Source organism: Suricata suricatta, chromosome 3 (assembly GCF_006229205.1).
Source record: "Suricata suricatta isolate VVHF042 chromosome 3, meerkat_22Aug2017_6uvM2_HiC, whole genome shotgun sequence".
Taxonomy (NCBI): Eukaryota; Metazoa; Chordata; class Mammalia; order Carnivora; family Herpestidae; genus Suricata; species Suricata suricatta.
In genome coordinates this window covers 117001920-117021440 of record NC_043702.1, presented here as the reverse complement: position 1 = coordinate 117021440, position 19521 = coordinate 117001920, and the positions used below count along the sequence as shown (strand labels likewise).

The 19521-nt window shown below is 47.7% G+C and overlaps 1 protein-coding gene across 3 annotated transcripts in view; it reads right to left on the bottom strand.

Moving 5' to 3' along the window:
• NVL (nuclear VCP like) overlaps positions 1-19521 on the bottom strand; it is a 77328-nt gene that overhangs the window by 38780 nt on the left and 19027 nt on the right. For all 3 annotated transcript variants that reach the window (XM_029934931.1, XM_029934928.1, XM_029934929.1), the window contains 5 exons: positions 17171-17315; positions 8113-8359; positions 6612-6830; positions 5501-5605; positions 156-218 (listed from right to left, as the gene is read on the bottom strand). In XM_029934931.1, coding sequence (XP_029790791.1) covers positions 156-218; positions 5501-5605; positions 6612-6830; positions 8113-8359; positions 17171-17315 — 779 coding nt within the window. The remainder of the gene's footprint in view (positions 1-155; positions 219-5500; positions 5606-6611; positions 6831-8112; positions 8360-17170; positions 17316-19521) is intronic.

The following is a 19521-nucleotide window of genomic DNA, read 5'->3' as shown; positions in this document are numbered from 1 at the left end:
ACTCTTTGTACAACAGAGCAACACAAATGTCTTTACTCCTGTGGTGGAGACTTCACCAAAATGCCACATGTGTTTCTAGGACCCAGGCTAACTCTACCCATAACTGCGGCGGCCCTTACCTCTCATCTACAGCCAAGGTTAATGCCATGACTTACCATATTTAGCAATTCGGGGCCTTTGACAGATATAAAGTTCAGTCCAGACTCATTTGCAACAGCCTAGTGAGAAAAAAACCAAAAGACATGAATCAGAAAATTTACAGTAAACAGTAATTTGTGACAACACAGGACTCTTTGCAGTTTATACTGTTTCTCTCATTAGAGGGAGGAAACAAAAAGGAAAAGGAGAAATGGATTTAAAAAAAAAATCAAAGAGGGGCACCTGGGTGGCTTAGTCAGTTAAGCGTCCGACTTCGCTTCTGGTCATGATCTTATGGTCCGTGGATTCGAGTCCTACGTTGGGCTCTGTGCTGACAGCTCAGAGCCTGGAGCCTGCCTCAGATTCTGCATCTCCCTCTCTCTCTCTGCTCCTCCCCCACTCACACTCTGTCTCTCTCTTTCTCAAAAGTAAATAAACATTAAAAAAGTATTTTAAAAAAATCTAAGAAATGCATATCTGCAACTTTCAAACAATCACTCAGACAGATAAGAAACCAGACAGGACGGCGTGGACCATCTGTGTGCTGTTGCTTACGTGAACACGCTTACACACGCACATCTATAGCCCAGCTTTTGTAATTCCAGTGAATTACCAGTTTCTGCAGCACCACGTGCCTTCCTCAATGAAAGCAATCATTTGCTCATAAACCAAAATTCAAAACCATCAGTATCAGGCTTGGCCAAGGGTCAGTGTTATGGATTACTTTTTTTTTTTTAATGTTTTTTATTTATTTTTGAGAGACAGAGAGAGACAGCGCAAGCAGGGGAGGGTCGGAGAGAGAGGGCGATACAGAATCTGAAGCAGGCTCCAGGCTCCAGGCTGTCAGCACAGAGCCTGACACAGGACTTGAACCCATGAACCGTGAGATCATGACCTGAGCCAGTCAGATGCTTAACCAACTGAGCCACCCAGGCGCCCCTATGGATTACTTTTAATAATGATTAAACTGCAAAGCCAAAGCCAAAGAACGGAGAAACACATGGTTGTGTGTGTAGGAAGAATCTGAGCGAAGGCACCCGAGTGCTGAGAAGAAATGTGACTACGTCACCAAAGATGCTTCTCTCCCTGGCGCCTGGCCTTGGAGCTCCGGACCTGCACCCGACAGACAGCTTGGCATCTTCCTCTGGATCTGAGGTCTCAAATCTGTCATTTCCAAAGCATGATGCCTAGATCTGTCCCAACCCTCTCTGCACCCCACGTCCCCAATAGTTGTCTCCGACAGCTTTTAGCCCCAATCTCTGGTGGCCCCCTTGACCCTTGTCTTGTCACATCATCAAATCCATCTGCAAGTCCTGTCAACCTGAGGCCAAAACATACGAGCCTGACACTTTCTGCTCCTCTGCCACACACCCCTCGCACAGACCACCTCATCTCTTACTTGGACATGAAGGAGACTACAAGACCCTCACTGTCCCCTTCCACTCTTGCTCTCCTCTGACCACTACTCACTGCAAGTTTCTAAACACACCAATCAGATTGTTTCCCTAGGACTCACCTTTACCCGAGTGCAAGTTGACACATTTACTGCTGCTCACAAGCCTGTAGTTGGGGACACAACAGTTTTCCTCAGTCTGGCCGCTGGCTTTCTCTGGGTCCCTCCCTGCTTCAGGGATTTTGCAACTGTTGTTCTCTCCCTGCTCCTTCATGTGGCCATCGAGTCCTTCAGGACACTTAAATGTCACCATCCCTCGAACATCACCACCTCCCACCTGCAATAATCTGCTTGTTTCATCATGACCGGGCCAGGTCCCAACTGTCCTGGTTTGGCGTGTTTACTGTCTCTTCCAAACAGGTGGTCAAGGCTGCCACACAGGTGCCCGCTTGCTGGCTGGTGCCGAGCCCCGCAGCCCACCACTGGCAAATGGATGCACGAGGCTGCCTGTGCCGCTCAGCCCCCTCTTCCCTGCCACCCGCCACCGAACGCAGCCGAGTCAGGGCACACCCCCACACAAGTCTCACTCCTCTGCTTCAGCGTCCCAGCTTGCACGGGCTAGGTAAGTGAGATTTAATCCACCGTGACCCCCAGCAGCTCCCAAAATGGCCGAGATCTTCCCTGTCTCCTGCGTGGGACACAGCAACCACACCATATGTTTTCTTCCCAAATGTCATCAAGAGCCTCACATGCGGCATCAGCAGCTGCCTGCGTCTGCACCAGGGTCCCGTATGAGAGATGACGTTTATTAACAGTCATCAACCCGCAGCATGCTGGCTCCAGTAATCACACATCTGCACTCCCTGCTGCTCAGATGCTTCCTACGTGCTTGCTTTACAAAATCGTTATTAGCTGACTATGATTAGGAGTAAACATAAGCAGGAGGACTGGCCCAAATTCTCATTTTCTACCCAGATTCTGGCCAGCACATGGATCCACGACTTTCCCACGGTAACACCTTGCTTCTGCCATTCAAGGGCATTTTCTACCATTTCTACTATTCTACTTTTCCAGGCATGAACTTCTTGGAGAACCTAAAGAAAGTGGTGAGCCCTCTCCCTGGAAAAAAACACCACCCGGGCTCTCAAATCCGGGTTAAGACTCCCTGCTCCAGATGGGCAGATGCCAGAGAGCTGAGTGCACAGATAGGTGCCAAAATGCTGACAGTCGGGGGAGGCAGGAGCAGGGACAAGAGGAAAATCTGCTCTAGGATTTAACGATATCCATGGATTTCAAATAACCTGTCTCCCTTCTGCCAGGAGCGGAGCTACTCAAAGGCCAGTGTAACTAATTAAAATACACAATACCAGGCACCCAGCCAGGGGCCTGCGTCCATCCGGTGAACCGACACGTGCAGGACCTCCTTTCTGGCTGTGTTCTTCTGAAAGTGCTCTCAAGAGAAGCAGAACCGCTCCTGTCAGTGCTCCCACCCTTCACAGCAGCAGCTTGCAAGCGCACTGGAGGTGTTAAACCACGAAAGTCAGTAATAGCAGTAAAAATAAGTTAGGAAAACGTCATGTGTACGTTACACATGTACACATGCATTTACACGTGAGCAAACAGCACTGTGAAGATCTGATTATTGAAGGAGCAGTCACAAATTACTTGGCTGCTGTAGCACTTCCTAAAAATGCCCTTATTTTAATTTCCTAATTTAAGAGTAATTCAAATATTTTAAAAAGTTGATAAAGGCTAAGTAAGTTAGAGGTAGAACATTATACAGATGCTTAAAATGACAGTTAGATGGTCATTAAATGACAGACCAAGCCTGGGGGGCTCAGTCGGTTGCGTGTTGACTCTTGATTTCAGCTCACGTCATGATCTCACGGTTCATGGGATCGAGCCCCATGTTGGAACAGCATTGGTGGCATGGAGACTGCTTGGGATTCTCTTTCTCCCCTCCCCCCGCCACTCACCCACTCGTGCTCTCTCTCAAAACATTTTTTAGAAAATTGTTGAAGCGAAAGGGAGACACATTATTTATAATCCTCTCCCCACCAGCTACTATGAGCCACTGCTTCATTCTGCTATCAGCCCTTCTCCATGTTCTGTGACATGCACGTCAAGATAATGTGTAACTTATACACACATAACTTTTACACACATTCTGACAAATACTAGGTTTTGAAAAGTGCTTTTTCACATAGCAATATTTCTTGAACATCTTCCCGTAGCAATTATACTTACGTCTTTATTTTTAACGTCTGTGGAGACTTCTATCATAAAGGTATTCTGTGCTTTATGGAAATGACCCCCATTGAAACACTGCATTGAACAGTCCTCTACTTATGTTTCTGTACCTCAACTAATCATTTTATTAGAATGCATTTCTAATTAATTTTTTGATAAAAGGAATGCTTGTTTTTAAAGCTTTTGACCTGGTCCTTTTTTAATTTTGTTTTTCATGTTTTTTATTTATTTTTGAGAGACAGAGAAAGAGCGAGCAGGGGAGGGTCAGAGAGAGAGAGGAGACACAGAATCTGAAGCAGGTTCCAGGCTCTGAGCTGTCAGCACAGAGCCCGATGCGGGGCTTGAACCCACGAACCATGAGATCATGACCTGAGCCGAAGCCGGATGCTTAACTGACTGAGCCACCCAGCTGCCCCTGACCTGTTCCTCTTGATCAAAATGACCCATTACCAGAGGACCTCTGCTCCCTTACCAAAGTGTCTTCTGGACAGTCTGTGCAGATTCCACCCCATCACCTGAGTATCTATACTGCACGCACTGAAGGAGTGAGTGCCACTCACATCGCTTTTAACCTCTGACGGTCTGGGAAGCAAAAATGGAATCTTACACTTAAGTTGCATTTTAAAAATTAGCAGTGAGCTTTTAAAATTATATTTATTAGGGGTGCCTGGATGGCTCAGTCAGTTAAGCATCTGACTTCAGTTCAGGTCATGATCTCATGGTTCATGAGTTGGAGCTCTGCGTCAGGCTCTGTTCTGACAGCTCAGAGCCTGGAGTCTGCTTCAGATTCTGTCTGTCTGTCTCTCTCTCTCTGCTCCTCTCCAGCTTGTACTCTGTCTTGAAAATAAATAAACACTAAAAAACTTAAAAAATTATACTTATTAGGTATTCTTTGCATTCTTTCTTTTAAAGTTTATTTATTTTTAAAGAGAGCACAGGGAGGGAAGAAGCAGAGAGAGAGAGAGAGAGAGAGAGAGAGACAGACAGACAGACAGACAGAAGCCCAAGCAGGTTCCGCACTGACAGTGCAGAGCCCAAAGTGGGGCTCGCTCTCACAAAACTGTGAGATGATGACCTGAGCTAAACCTAAGAATCAGACACTCAACTGACTGAGCCACCAAGGTACCTTGAGAAAACCAATTTATTAAAATAGGAATTGCAGGGAACATCGAAGAAAATACTTGTTATAAACAACTACACAAAAGCAGAAAACAAGATCAGCTACTGCAACTGTGTGACACTACTCGTTAAAAAGCCAGAGTCATCAAGTATATGATAACTGCTGTGTTAAATTTGATAGAATCAGGGATCATGTAAAAATTTTTTTCTTTCATGGGGGCACCTGGGTGGCTCAGTCAGTTAAGCATCCGACTTCAGCTCAGGTCATGATCTCACGGTCCGTGGGTTCGAGCCCCACATCGGGCTCTGTGCTGGCAGCTCAGATTCTGTGTCTCCCTCTCTCTCTGTTCCTCCCCTGCTTGCACTCTCTCTCTCTCAAAAATAAACAAACATTAAAAAAAATTAAAGTTTGTTTTGCAAATGTCCAATGATTAACCTTCTGGAACTAAAAGTGGGAAACTTCCAGAAGAAAACTGTCAGTCTTCCTAAAATGACCTTGTGATAGAAATCATGTAAAACCAGCCCACTGTAAGACCTAGATTAAATTCCCATGATCTGACAAGACAGTGGAGAGAAAACCCACAGCCACGCTTTGCACACCTTGGCCAGCAGCGTCTTCCCACAGCCAGGCGGGCCTGCCAGGAGGATTCCAGCTGGGGTCACCAATCCAAGGGCTCTGAACTGATCGGGATTACGTACTGGTGCCTGTAAAGAACAATGCCAAAGTCGATCTGTTACAAATATCTGTCCATGCTACGCCTCCGCATTATCTCCAGAACAAGCTGCCACCACAACCATGGGGCACAGACACGAGAGCTGGCAGGACATGCACCTCTGCGCCAAGCATGAGGGACACGGTGATAAATCAGGTCCCTGCTCGTGAGGAAATTACCCCTAAATATAAGTTCTGAAAACACTTCAAACATAAAGATACAGTATCTTCTGCATCTAAAATCCAAGATTTAAAAAAAAAAAAACTACCTACATTTCAAGGCTATGAAGCTTCAGGCAGTGTGCTCCTGCAGACAGATAAGGGGCAGTGCTGTCCGTGGTCAGGAGACAGGCACCTCAGCCCCTGCACCTGCTCCTCTCCCAGCAGCTACACACCTCTAGGTGGATCGTTCCTCCAGAAGATCCACGGAATGATCAGTAAAGTGGAAAAGTAAGAGTGAACAAAATCAATCCAGACTTTCATGAAACTGCTCTGACCTACAGGAGCAGGAGTGAGTTGAGACAATATTTCTCAAATAGTTGGCTCTTGGTTGAAACCCAAACAGTTTTTTTGTTTTATTTTGTTTTTTAATTCACTGACACAGAATTCCACTACAACCATAGAATAAGCCTAAAACAGGGGCACCTGGGTCTCTCAGTCAGTTAAGCAGCTGACTTTGGCTCAGGTCATGATCTCACGATTCGTGAGTTCAAGCTCTTCATTGGGCTCCATGCTGACAGCTCAGAGCCCAGAGCCTGCTTCAGATTCTGTGTCTCCCTCTCTCTGCCCTTCCCCTGCTCATGCTCTCTCTGTCTCTCAAAAATAAATAAACATTAAAAAAAAAAAAAGAAGAAGAAACCTAAAACAGACCTTGGAAGAACAAAACAGGTTGCTGGAGGCTGAATGACAGTACACCAGAATACACAAGAGAAAACGCACAGTCCAGCCCGCTCATACCTGCCATGAGGGCCAACACTGTTCCACAGCAGACACACCTACCAGGATGGCCATGGTGAGCTCCTCTCTGACACCTTCCAGGGCACCAATATCTGCCCAAGTCACATTGGGGACAGTGACAAAGCCCTCCCTTTTGGCCGAAGGCTGGACGGAGGACAGAGCAACAGTGAAGTCATTCATCTCAATGCACAGTCCTTGCAGCTCTTCCTCTGAGAGGAGATCCTGGTTTCGCAGCAATGCCAGCAGCCTCTGCAATTCATCCTTAAAGGGAGCGATCGAGGGGAAAAGTGAAAACTGCATATTTGTTGGAAAACTTATTTTTGTACTTTAAAAAATTATTACTGCAATTTTTCTTTAAGCTATGATGAACTACTGTGTATTTAAACAATTTTCCACACTGACAGAAGCCATTTACTTTACTCTGTGTGAAGGGAAGATCTGGCCGAGGAAAGATCTGCTGACTATAATCCAATGCAGGACAAGGACATCCGTGTGCTAATGAGGGTCAGCTGTACCAGATATGGGCAGCTGGTAACATCCACTTCTACAACAATCTATTTCTTTCAATTTTCATTTATAAATAATCACAAAGCAGCTAGATCTCAATGAAATTCAAACGAAGTTACTGTGATGGCAATATAATTCATAACACAGTCCCTCGAAGGGCACTACACGAAGTCTTGAGCTTCGGAGGCAGCCAGACTCCTTGCTCCAAGATGACTATGAAAAGTGGGAGAAAAGTAACCCTGAGTCATTTAGCCCATGAAGTCCTCACTCCTGTGTGTCTCATATAAGAAATAGGCTTACTATTCTTTTTAACAGATCGACTATGGCTCCTAGCGAGTGAGAAGGGAAAAGACATCTGACAATGGACCAGGACCTGCTATGGGAAACAGCCGTGTGGCCCGGCAGGCCATGGTCTCTTATGCTTAGTTCCTTCGTGACAGAATCTTATAAAGCCCACATACAAAGTATGAACTCGCAGAGCTCACGGCTGCAGTGCTGACCTTGGACACAGGAGTGGCCCCTCCAGAACCGCACAGGGCTGGCTCACAGACGCGGGGTGCCAGCAAACTGTCCTGATACACCTGACCAGAAGGTGACCAGCACTTACAGCAGCTGGCCAGCTCTCTGGCCAGGGTTGGAGGGTGTACATGGCAGGCCTGTGGGCCACACAGGTCTCATGGCAGGGAACCCTGTGAGGGGACCACTGTGAAGTGCGGTGGTAGGGAGGCCATGTGTAGATACAGGAGTGTGGCCGCATTCCTCTGTGACTTCAGTTTACAAGACAGGCAGGGGCAAGGAGGCCACCGCTTGCCAACCCCTGCTCCAGAGGCTCCTAATCAATAGCGTAAAAGGACTTTATTCAGGATTGGCTAAAAAAGTAAAACAATTTGTCCTTTGGAAGCTCCAGACCTTCTGGGTGTAACTGGTAATTATTCTACAGATAAAACGCCAATAAAACAAAATCAAACCTCAACTGTACCGACGCTCAATGCGTGACTGACACAAAAGACATGTTAAGACACCGCAGGGAAAGCACCTGTGCTGCAGAAGGGGGCTTGGTTCCAATCCTATCTCCCCCGCCTCCTCCAGGGAGCAAAGCTTCCATCTCAGGGTCGGCCTGCGGCTCTGGCAGCTTCATCAGGACCCTACTGACTGCACACATGGCTGCCTCTCGGCAGAGCGCCATCAGGTCAGCACCAACGAAGCCTGGCGTGAGGTGCGCTAAGTGACGAAAATGAAAAGTTTCCGGAAGTCTTAGTTTTCTGCACAAAGTCTGAAGTATTCTGTAGGAAAGACGGGGGGAAATTCAGATTCCTTATGCACCGGAAAAAAATAGTCACTGAATATATGTAAGGTGAATTCCACTTTTAGAGTAGATTAAATGGACACTGGCTGGAAACAGAAGCCACCAGACTCCAGTAAACCATGAATTCCATCCATCACAAAGGGCTGTAGTGATACACCCCTTACATCCAGTTTTATGTGAGGACAGTTACTTCAACTTCAAGTCATTGCACGTGTGCGGGAGTCCGCTTGCTGGAACCTCAACGTGGCACACGCCAGTGACTCGTGGGCCTCTGGGTCATTCTTACAAAGGAGTCCCTTAACAATCTGTGTAAGAGCCAGTGAAGACAGTGTAAAAGCTGGAACGATGGTCAGGACAGAGGCTCTGAAGCCGGCTCTGCCACACAGTGGCATGCCTCAGTTTCCTCACGCACGAGCTCCAAATTCCAGGAGCACTCCGCGCATGGTGAACACACACACGCAAGGCCCTCAGAACTGTGGCAGACCCACGGCGAGTGCCCAAGTGTTCATTATCATTACGATCCACACACTGTGATATTCCAAATTAACTCGGACAAGGAAATACATTTTGCAATTTCCAATTTTGTAGGGGAGAGAAGTATTTTCAAGTCTCGAGCTGATGGAGAGAGAGTTACAGAAAAGTCATCTGAGATCATGTACGTGAACACAAGGGAAGCAGATGAACATTACTGACAAATGACAGATTACTCAGGTCCTCTGCACACCAGCAACCCCAAAAAGGCTGGCTCCATTATAGAACCATTTCCTGAAGATTCAGACCTTACTCACTGCATTGCACATTAATACTAAGAAACTCTGAATGTTATGAAAAATAGCTCACACAAAATAAATATCATCCATTTCCCAGTTAGAACTTCTATTTCTGAACACGTATGGGCAACTCCAGTCATCATACTCTGGACAGAGGAGGAGAAAATAACCAGAAAGAGAGTTCCAGTTTCAAAATGGTAGATGTTTCGGAAACATTTCCTCCGCCAGAAAAAGAAACACCAAGAGGCACAAACTCCATAGTGCATGGAACTAGGAGGCTGCCTGGACCCCCTACCCAGCCTATTCTGGGAGGAACCACAAGTAACTTGCAGCACAAAGATAAATAAGGATCCGTCTGTATTCCTATGAGGACTTCAACAAGCTGTCAGCACCCGGCTTAGGCTACAGGCTTAAGTGCTGCTCTATATACAGATAGAGGTATTTATGCTGCTCGGATACAGAAAGAACAGGTGTTTGGGGGGTTTTGAGGTTTACATGTCTGTCTAGCAAAGAACAGAAAAGACTCCCAACATGGGATTCTCTCTATGTTAGCTCTAGCTGATGCCCTAAGGTTGGTAAGTCCTTAAAAAGATTCAAATGTTGAGGTTCCCAAAAATATATGAATTTGGCTATAAATAGGATGAGTTTTAACTAATTCTTTAATTTCTTTAAATGTTTATTTGTTTTTGAGAGAGTGTAAGCAGGGGAGGGGGAGAGAGAGACACACACACAGAATTCAAAGCAGGCTCCAGGCTCTGAGCTGTCAGCACAGAGCCCGATGCAGGGCTCGAACTCACACACCGTGAGATCACAACCTGAGATGAAGTTGGATGCTTAACCTACTGAGCCACCCAGGTGCCCCTTAACTAATTCTTTGGAAATACACCTTTTGGAAATTTTAGATTTACGGAATTATTGCAAAGACAGTACAGAGAGTTCTAAAAACCCCATACCCCTCTTCTATTATAATGGACAATTTTGAGGATTAGTGACTCAGAACTTTGTAGTTACCCCTCAGTGGGACTAGTCTGATATTTTTATGGTGATTAGACCAAGTTAATGTGTTTTCAGGAAGAAGACAGCAGAGGTGAAGCATCATCCCCACCTGTTCTATCAAGGGTATACATTGTCGACACCTGTCCACCAGGACGTGAATGCTGACCACCAGGCCTCAGGCCGTGTTTGAAAGGGTTTGCACTATGGGGTTAGTCCTTTGCCCCCTTCCATACAGCACTCTGGAAATAAGTCAAAGTCACCATGCCTAGATCACATTTAAGGGGCAGGCAGTTACAGTTCACTTCCTTCAGGGCGGTGCATCCACATACATTATCTGGAATTCTTCTGCACCAGAGACTTGCCTCTTCTCACCCATTTATTTACTTATTCAATCATTTATCCATACTAGTACAGGCCAAGAGATATTTGACTGCCTGTACACCCCAACCACATTTATGAAGAATGGAAGTGGAGAATGGTAAATGCCCAAGAGAGGGCACGAAGTCAAGATCAACCTTTCTCAGAGAGGTGCACTAATGAGAAGGAAGGGTACCTGTCTGGCAAACTCCAAAGACCAGGAACGGGAGGCATCAGAGTGCTGGACCACAGAAACTGGGCCACAGCAGAGAGCCCAAAACCCAAGGGCCAGGAGTCCTGCATAAGAAATGCTAAGACCGCACATCCTCCCCACGCCGCCTGTCAGCAGGAGAGGGAAGGTCTGCACGTGTGCTCCACCAAGAAAACAGGCTGTGCAGTTCCTCAGCACCTGCCTGTGTCTGAAGACTGGCCGCTAGACCTATGGCTCATGGTGTGGTCTCAACATCTTTTTCTGAAAAATCTGAATCGACTCAACAAAGAATCTACAGAAATTGACACTTGGGAGTTTTCTAGGTACAAAGTGGCTGGTCATCTGCTTTACAAGGGCACCCACGCTTCCACCGCAGGTGTCCTATCAGCCTCGCTCTTAGAAAAGAACCTCAGCAGAGGACTCCCACTCGAGGACAGCAGCAACAGGAGACAACAGCGGCCACACGAGGCACTGCTGTTCCGACTTCACACCCGCTATTTCCCACTGCCTCTCACATAAGGTGCGGGACAGACTCACATACTCACGCACAGACCCTTAGAGGAAACACAGAATGGGAAAAAAGTTGCAAGAAGGCAAATGACAAAAATGTGGCAATCATGGAATCCAGAAAAGTTACAAAGGTAAAGAAAGGATATGTGATCCTAACGTGTGACTGGGGTTGGCAGCGAATGATAATTGTGCAGGTGAGACAAGAAAACACTGCATGTGGTTATACTCAAAATTCATGACGCAAACCCATGGATGTGGTTTGGACATCGGAGGTATCAAAGAGTTATTAGTGAGTGCATATGTTAAATAAAAAGTCTTCATCCATTAGATTCTGAAGTTCTATCGTGGAACGATATAGTGCCTGAGTTCTGCTTTAGACATTCCAGGAAAAAGCACGGGGGGCAGACAGTACAGGACTGAAATGGTCAGGACTGTTTGTGGCTGGGTGGTGAGACCTGGGCAGGTTTTCAAGGCGTGTCTGTAAGTTCGCAGCTCTCCTCGCCTGGAATCCGCGCTGACCTCAGTGGCTGGTCAATGGCACAAAGCAGTGGGACGGATGCTACGAGACCGCCCAGCTCCAAAAAGCCCAAACTGTCCCGTGAAGGGAGCCACATGGAGAGGAGAGGGGAGGAGGGGACACCCACGCGGAGACACAGCCAAACCAGGTAAGACAGGCAGGTGCGTAGACACGCACAGCCCGGCTGCGCCGAGCCCCAGCTGCAGTCTCTACAACCACACGGGAGCTGGTGCACAGAACTGACCAGCTGAGGCCTTTCTAAACTCTCTACCCACAGGGCTTGTGAGAGACAATAGAATAACTGTTGTTGAAAGCCACTAAACTTTGCAGTGGTTTGTTCTGCAGTAACAGAAACTAGAAGAATTATAACAGACTGCTTTTGTGTATGCTGGAATGTTCCATAACAAGATGCTTTTAAAATCCAGGAAAACACCAACAGCTATCTTAAAATTTCTACAAGTCAGAAGGTGAGCTGGGTGCATTAACGCAATCCTTATGAGAAGCCTTTCAAAGCTGGAGTACTGTTCCCATCACACAGATAAAGCAAAGCACATTAATATTAGTACTTCGTTACAGGTAACCAACAAAAGCTAGGACGAGTTAGGTGTCTGGGAAAAGGTAGAGGGATGTGGGGCACAGGTCAGATTCTGGACCACCTCCTTCACGGACATCAGGTTCCAGCACCTTCCCCTGCCTCTCCACCCCAGCTTGCCAAACGCTGGCCGTCTCTCCACTTCAGGCATCATCACCTGGTCCTGCTCTACCTCTGTGACCACCCGCCTAGCACCTCTCGCTCGGTCCACAGTCTCCCGCGAGTCTGCTCCGGTCTTCAGCATGCACTTGTGTTCTCCCTCCTCGGCAAGTCCTCCCATTTCTACAAGTTGGACTCCACGCTCTATTATATCTTTCTTACATGAAATTCTATGTCTTCCTCCTGGCCTGAACCTAGACTGGGGAAAAAGTCTTAAGGCCAGGCCTACTGGTGCCATTTTGTACCCCAATCCTATACAGTGCCTGAAGATCCCATTATCTTAGCCGGGGCCTCTCAAATCACCTGGGAAAATCGCTTCAGACCCTCATCCTCCTTCAGCCTCTGTCATGCGACTCACTGTCATCAGCTGATTTCACTGCTTGATTTAGGAGCGAGCATGGCGCCAAGCCCCTGGGTCTGCACATTCACTTTCCCTCTGTGGTCGCTCCAGCCAAAGGGCCCTCGACCACAGTCAGTACCTCGCATGGCCTCCATTTCTGTTCCACTCGCTCCTTCCCACAACATTAGAAGTCACTCTGGTTTCTCCAGAGGAGTCCCCTCTAACACTCCAAGGGCTACTTCGCACGGCCACTACTGTCCCTCTCTTCCTTTGCGGCCAAACTTTCCATCAGTGAACCATACACATCTGCTAGCCCGACGGCGATTCTGCCCAGTCATCCTGCTCACACAGCTTTTGGTTAAGGCCACGGGGACTTATGCGTGCTCAGATCCGGAGAGAGCTGGCCGCTCCTTCTGCGTCCTCAGCCCGCCCCAGGGCCGCTGCTGCCACTCTGGCTGATGCGCTCCCCTTTCAGCAGCTTACATGGCTCCATCCTGCCGCCAATTCCCCAGGGTTCACTTCCTCAGAGCTCCGGACCCTCCCGACGGCCACTGTGACATCTCCACTCCCCTCTAGCCTGACTGCCCCCATCTCCTCCATCTCTCCCCAGATCCTCTCCTAAAAGCTGCGTGTCCTCCACTATATCCTATCCCCTCAGAGAAAACCAGCAGCACAGATGCTCAAATCAGAAACCTGAGGGGCTCCTGGGTGGCTGAGTCAGTTAAGTTTCAGACTTTGGCTCAGGTCGTGATCTCATGGTTTGTGAGCATAGGCCCTGCCCTGGGTGAGCTCTGCTTCTCTCTCTCTGCTGCTGCTCCTGAGAATCCCTCTCCCCTGACCCCTTGCTTACTTGCACCCTTTCTCTCTCAAAAAATAAGGACAGAAATGGGATTATTCCTTCCTGCTCGATCACTGCTCTGACCTTCCACAAGTACCTTATGCCCAAAAAGTCAACACACAAGGTCTACTAGCTAAACAACAGATTACTCCAGGTATGCTCTACCTGTGTGCTCCCACCGGGCACTGCCACAGGTGCACTCCATCTGCCCGTGCTCCCCCTGGGCGCCACCACAGGTGCACTCCAACTGCCTGTGGCCCATGCCCCCCACTCCATCTCTGGGTGCTGCCCCAGGTGCACTCTGACTGCACGAGCTCCCCCTGGGCACTGCCGCACTTATTTCCACCTATACTGCCATCTCCATAAGCTCATCACCGTCTCCTCTGGATATTACAACAGCCCTGTCACTGTCACCAGAACCCATTCTTGCTCTTTTTTACTTCATTCTTCATACTGCAGCTACAGTGACCTGTTTCAAAACAAAAAGTCTGTTTCCATCACTGTCCTGCCTAATTTATTTATTTATTTATTTTTAATTTTTTTTAATGCTTTTTATTTATTTTTGAGAGAGAGAGAGAGACAGCTGGAGCAGGGGAGGGTCAGAGAGAGGGAGATACAGAATCTGAAACAGGCTCCAGGCTCTGAGCTAGCTGTCAGCACAGAGCCCGACACGGGGCTCGAACCCACAAACTGTGAGATCTGACCTGAGCCGAAGCCAGATGCTTAACCGACTGAGCCACCCAGGCGCCCCTGTCCTGCCTAATTTAATTGCCGTAACTCCTTCCCATCATTCACAAAGAGGTCCAAAATCCTTACCAAGTGTATGTGAACTGCCTTCTGCACACCTTGCCAGCCTTTCTGTGCCTTATCGCTTCTGTAGACATAGTGTTCCTCTTTTAGGTTCCTTGGTCACCTCAGGGCCTTCGCACATGCTACTCAGACTGGGAATAATCATGTGATCAGTTAACTATTATTCTTAAAGTCTCAGCTTCCTCAGAGAACCCTTTAAGAACCCCCAGACCAGGTCTGCTTTATCTGATACATCCTACCTAAGATCCCGTTTCTTTCTTTTTGTATTCCTCGTTCTGATCATGCCCAGTAGTAACTGAATGGCCAACTGCTGTGCCTCCCTCCTCAGTATATTGAGTGTTAATTTTGTAGGATTAAACTGGAAAATAAAAAAGTACTAGAAATTTGTTGCCAAGTAAATAAAATTAATATTCCTAAAACGTACTGCTAAAAATGGCTAACATGGTAAATTCTATGTATTTATTTTTAACAGAATAAAAATTAAAAAAAAATATATATTCACTTAGAAAATTCTCACTCGTGATTATATTCAAGAGCTATCATCTTTCAGGCGTTGACCCCACACTTCCCACCTGGCCTTAAACACAAAGGCCACCTAACATCCCCTTTGGTCTGAGATAGTCTGTGCGCTGGTCACCATGACTGAGCCAGACCACCGGCCTACACGAAACACCGACATGGACGCCAATAGACCTCACACTGAGTCTCACATGGAATTTGGACAAACGACAACAGGTGGCCATTAAGGACCTACTGATGGGATAAATATCTGGACTATGTTAAGGAAAAGGAAAACGTACTTTTAGAGGAGAAAACTCTGACAAACTTCTTAACCAAGTAACCAGACTTAACATGACCAATAATGACACAAAGGGACACTCTAAACCTCCTGAGATGACGCTGAGGACAACTCACCACCCAGGCGGTATTTTGCCCAAAATGCCTACGCTGAGACCAATCAGGAGGAAACTGGCACGTAAGTTTAAACTATGAGGCACTGGAAAAGGTCAGTGTCACAAAAGCACTTCTTCTCCAAAGAGGCAGGTGAAGTTAAAAGGTCACATTGACTAAACAGCAGGTTTGATCCTGGAGTATGTTATGTTCTACGTGAAACACTAAACTATACAAAATCAAGAAGAAAACAATTACAATGGACATTTTGGGAGCAACTGGGAAAATCAGAACAGACTGCATGTTAATATTATGGTGTCAGTGTTAAATTCCCTGAAATGTTGTGAAATGGAGTGACCGTCACCCGGGAAAGTAGTTATGGATAAAGTGTCATCCTGTCGTCCACAATCTTCAAATGGCTTGGCCAAAAAAAAAAAAAAAAGTGCAAATGTGCGTGCATGCACACACAAATATACGTAGGTTTTCTGCAGAGACTGAGAGGAAGCACGGATGTGCTAGTGAGTGGTACCCCCAGCTGAGGGGCGCACACATGCTAATCGTACTATTCTTTGGACTTTCTGTAGGCTTTACATTGTTCAAACGTGAAAAAATGTGGCCCTCAGCAGAAGTCCTTTAAGGATTCTGTTGACAAAGGAATGCCGGGTGGATGAATGAAGGGTCCTGTCTAGCAGCGAGGACGGGCTCCATGTGTCCATCTCTTTACGTAAGGTGTGCACCGGACGAAAAGGCTCGATCAAGGACACAGGCCTCTGGAAAGCAGGGACTCCGAACTCTTCGTGGTCCTCGTACCGCCTTCCCGCGTGTACCAGCCCACGCCGTGCACTCCGTATATGCTTGCGGAAGAAGCAGGAACAACTTAGATATTAGCTATCACCCTGTCGCAGGTCAAATGCTACTACGCAAGCCTGAGCGGCTGCGTGACTGTTTAAACATCATACGTGTGGGAGCACGCCCGCCTGACTGAGCGCATAGCCAAGGAAGGAACGGTCGAACATCAGGAGCTGAAGCACATTATGTACTGGGAAGGGGAAAGGGCCCATGAGCCCCCACCTCACCCTCTCTCACCCTCTCCCACGTGCCCTGTGACCACTCTTCCCTTCCTGCGTCCACTAAGCCTCCTGCCTGTCACCCCTTCCCTCCCTCACCATCCCGTGACTGTTTCTTTCCACTACATACCACCTGCTCCTCGAACCACATACACCAATTTTAGTGTCACTAACTTAAAGCCAAAGTCATGAAAGACACGGTGTCACAGAAAACCCCTTTACAAGACCTCCCAAACCTTCCTTGCTTATGGAGACACTGGCAGAGATTTCTTTGCGCTACGGACATTCAACCCCCATTACTAGGAAAGGCTGGTCTTGCAAAAAGCAGACAGCTTTTAACTCTCCAGCTGCCTTTTGTCACGAATCCTGTGGACTTAGGCAGGTTAGTGCTCAATTTAAGTGACAAGTGGGCCAGCGAGCATGCTCCTTCCCCAGCTCCTCACACCCTATGCTGATCCGCAGACTCCATGACACCAGCCACCATCCGTAGGGCCAGACCAAGGGGTATGCATCCTCACACCCACTATCACTACTAGGAAAACAGCCTCAAACAATGGTCCTGTTATCGACAAGCACATTGGTTTCTTAAGCATTAATATAAAGAGAGCCTTTTCCTGTACAAATCAAGGTTACTGGGACAAGAACAAAAAGAAAAGGCTACGTGGTTTTTGTCATCTCTCGTTTTCAAAGTATTTGGCTCAGATGACACTGTGACATACAAGGAGTGTACCTTTCCCTGGATGCTTCATCCGGGATACCCAGGCATATTTCTCGGTCGAACCTTCCTGCACGTCTCAAAGCAGGGTCTAATGAGTCCGGACGGTTAGTGGCTCCAATGACTAGGACCTGAGCTGTGGCAGCCATGGTATTCAGATCTAGTAAGAAGCAGACACAGGATGAGTCGTGGATAAGACCCTGGAGATCGAGGACAATCAAGTTTACAGAAGATTTAAGCAGTTAGAGAGTGGTTTATGTTTTGACGACAATGTGTACATAAAGCTATCATTTACCAATTATCTAATATGTGAAAGATGTGAAGAAAACAGATATGACTTTGTCCTCAAGAAGTTCACAATCTGAGAAAGCTACGGGACACATTCTGTGACGCACAGTAACAGGTATAAACAAAGCATTACAAGAATCCGATGGAAGAGAGCACAGATTCTGACAGGACTGAGGGAGGATTCACAGAGGAGGTGATGTGTGGGGAAAGCCTTGAAGGATGAAGAGGACACTAATAAGTGGACACACGTTGACGAAATCCACGTGAAGGCCTGCGTGACAGCACAGAGGCACGAACACACTTTGGGGGCTCAGGCTAGGGAGCAGCCCCTCAGTGGAGTCTGCCAGGAATGAGCAGTGCGGGTCTCACAGCTACTGTCTGCGCTGTGGGGCTTAATCTAGACACAGTTCTAGGAATGACAGACCGCACGCCCCACGTGTACCCTTCCCTCGGATTACTGCTCTCAACTGAACCAGCGTGGGCCGACGGGGAGCCTGAGGTCACGCTCCTCACGCGTAACAAGGTAGTAAGATGCTAAGTAAGTACGTTGACAGCTGAGACACGAGAAACTTGTAGAGTATTCCTCAGCCAACAGGAAGCCAGGAAAGGATTTTTTCTGATTAGGTTTGTGCTTTGGAAAGACAATTCTAATCATAATTTGAACAAAGAAAAAAGGAATACAGGGAAGAGCTTGCTGTGATCTGATCCCAGCCATCAGGTGAGAGGAGAGGAGGCAGGAAGGTGGGGAACAAACAGTAAATGCCCAGGTCCAGAGTATCTGTAGACACAGTAGAGAGGATGGAGAAAAGAGAGACGAGAGGTCCTCCTCTGGACGACAAGGAGGGAGGGGTGCTGTTGGCCGAGTGCAGAAGCTGGAGGGAAGGGCAGAGGGGGTGATGGGGGAAAGGGTCTGGACTTGGGCATGCCGATTATGATGGATCTTGTAGGCAGGCAGAACAGGCATTCGCCACTTCTCAGAAACCGAAGTTATTCTTGATCTTAGCCTAAAGGCCGAGAAGTGACAGAAATCAAGGTTACAGATGGAATATATGTCTCATGGAGAGCAGTATGGGAGACGGCTGGGAGATGGGTAGAAGGCAAGAAGACCGAACGTGAAACCTTGCAGACCACCTCTGTTTAGAGGATTGGAGAGGCAGGTATGGAAGGGAACAGGCCAGGACCTGCCAGAAAGCCAGGAGGAGGCCAGGAAGACAGCGGTGGTGCTCAAGCCACATGTGTCAACAATGACCAGGACGAGGGGGTCGGCCACATCGAGCACCGCCGAGAGCCACCAAGCTGACACATGCTGGCTACTCGCTGCCTGCCAGGTATCAGGGTGCAGTTGCCCCCAGCCAGGCCCTGCCACACAGCAAGTGGTAGTTTTGTAGATGAGGAAACTAAAGAACAAAGGTTTGGAGAGGTGAGTGCTGTGATGCCCCACGATCATGCCAGGATTCCCTTCAGAACGATGGCAGAGATACAAACATGGTTCCTTGACAGTGACTATGCCTTTGGTAAACCTTGGGGTGAGAAGAAAGGCACAAGGTGGAAGGTTTCAGTGACACAGGAAGGCTTACATACTTGTTGAAGACTGCATAAAAGCTCAAGGAGGAGGTTTGTGCTATGAAGTCACGGAACAAGCAAAAGAAAATACAGGAACGAGGTGGCACTTCATACTTCAGACAGCATCATGAGCTGCACAGACGTGTTCACGTGATGACACTCTGCATGCGCTCAACGCCCCGGGGCTGAATCTGAAGAAGGCTCCAGGCTCTGAGTTAGCCATCAGCACAGAGCCCGAAGCGGGGCTCGAACCCAGGAACCAAACCGTGAGATCATGACCTGAGCCGAAGCTAGAAGCCAGACACTTAACCAACTGACCCACCCAGGTGCCCCGAGTGTCCAACTCTTGATTTCAGCTCAGGTCATGCTCTCACGGGTCGTGAGCCTGTTTGGGATTCTCTCTCTGTCTGCCTCCCCCACCCCCATGGGCATGCATGCTCATACTCTCTCTCTCTCAAAATAAATAAACAAACAAAAAAGATACAAACAACAGGTAATATAGAACAAGGTGCATG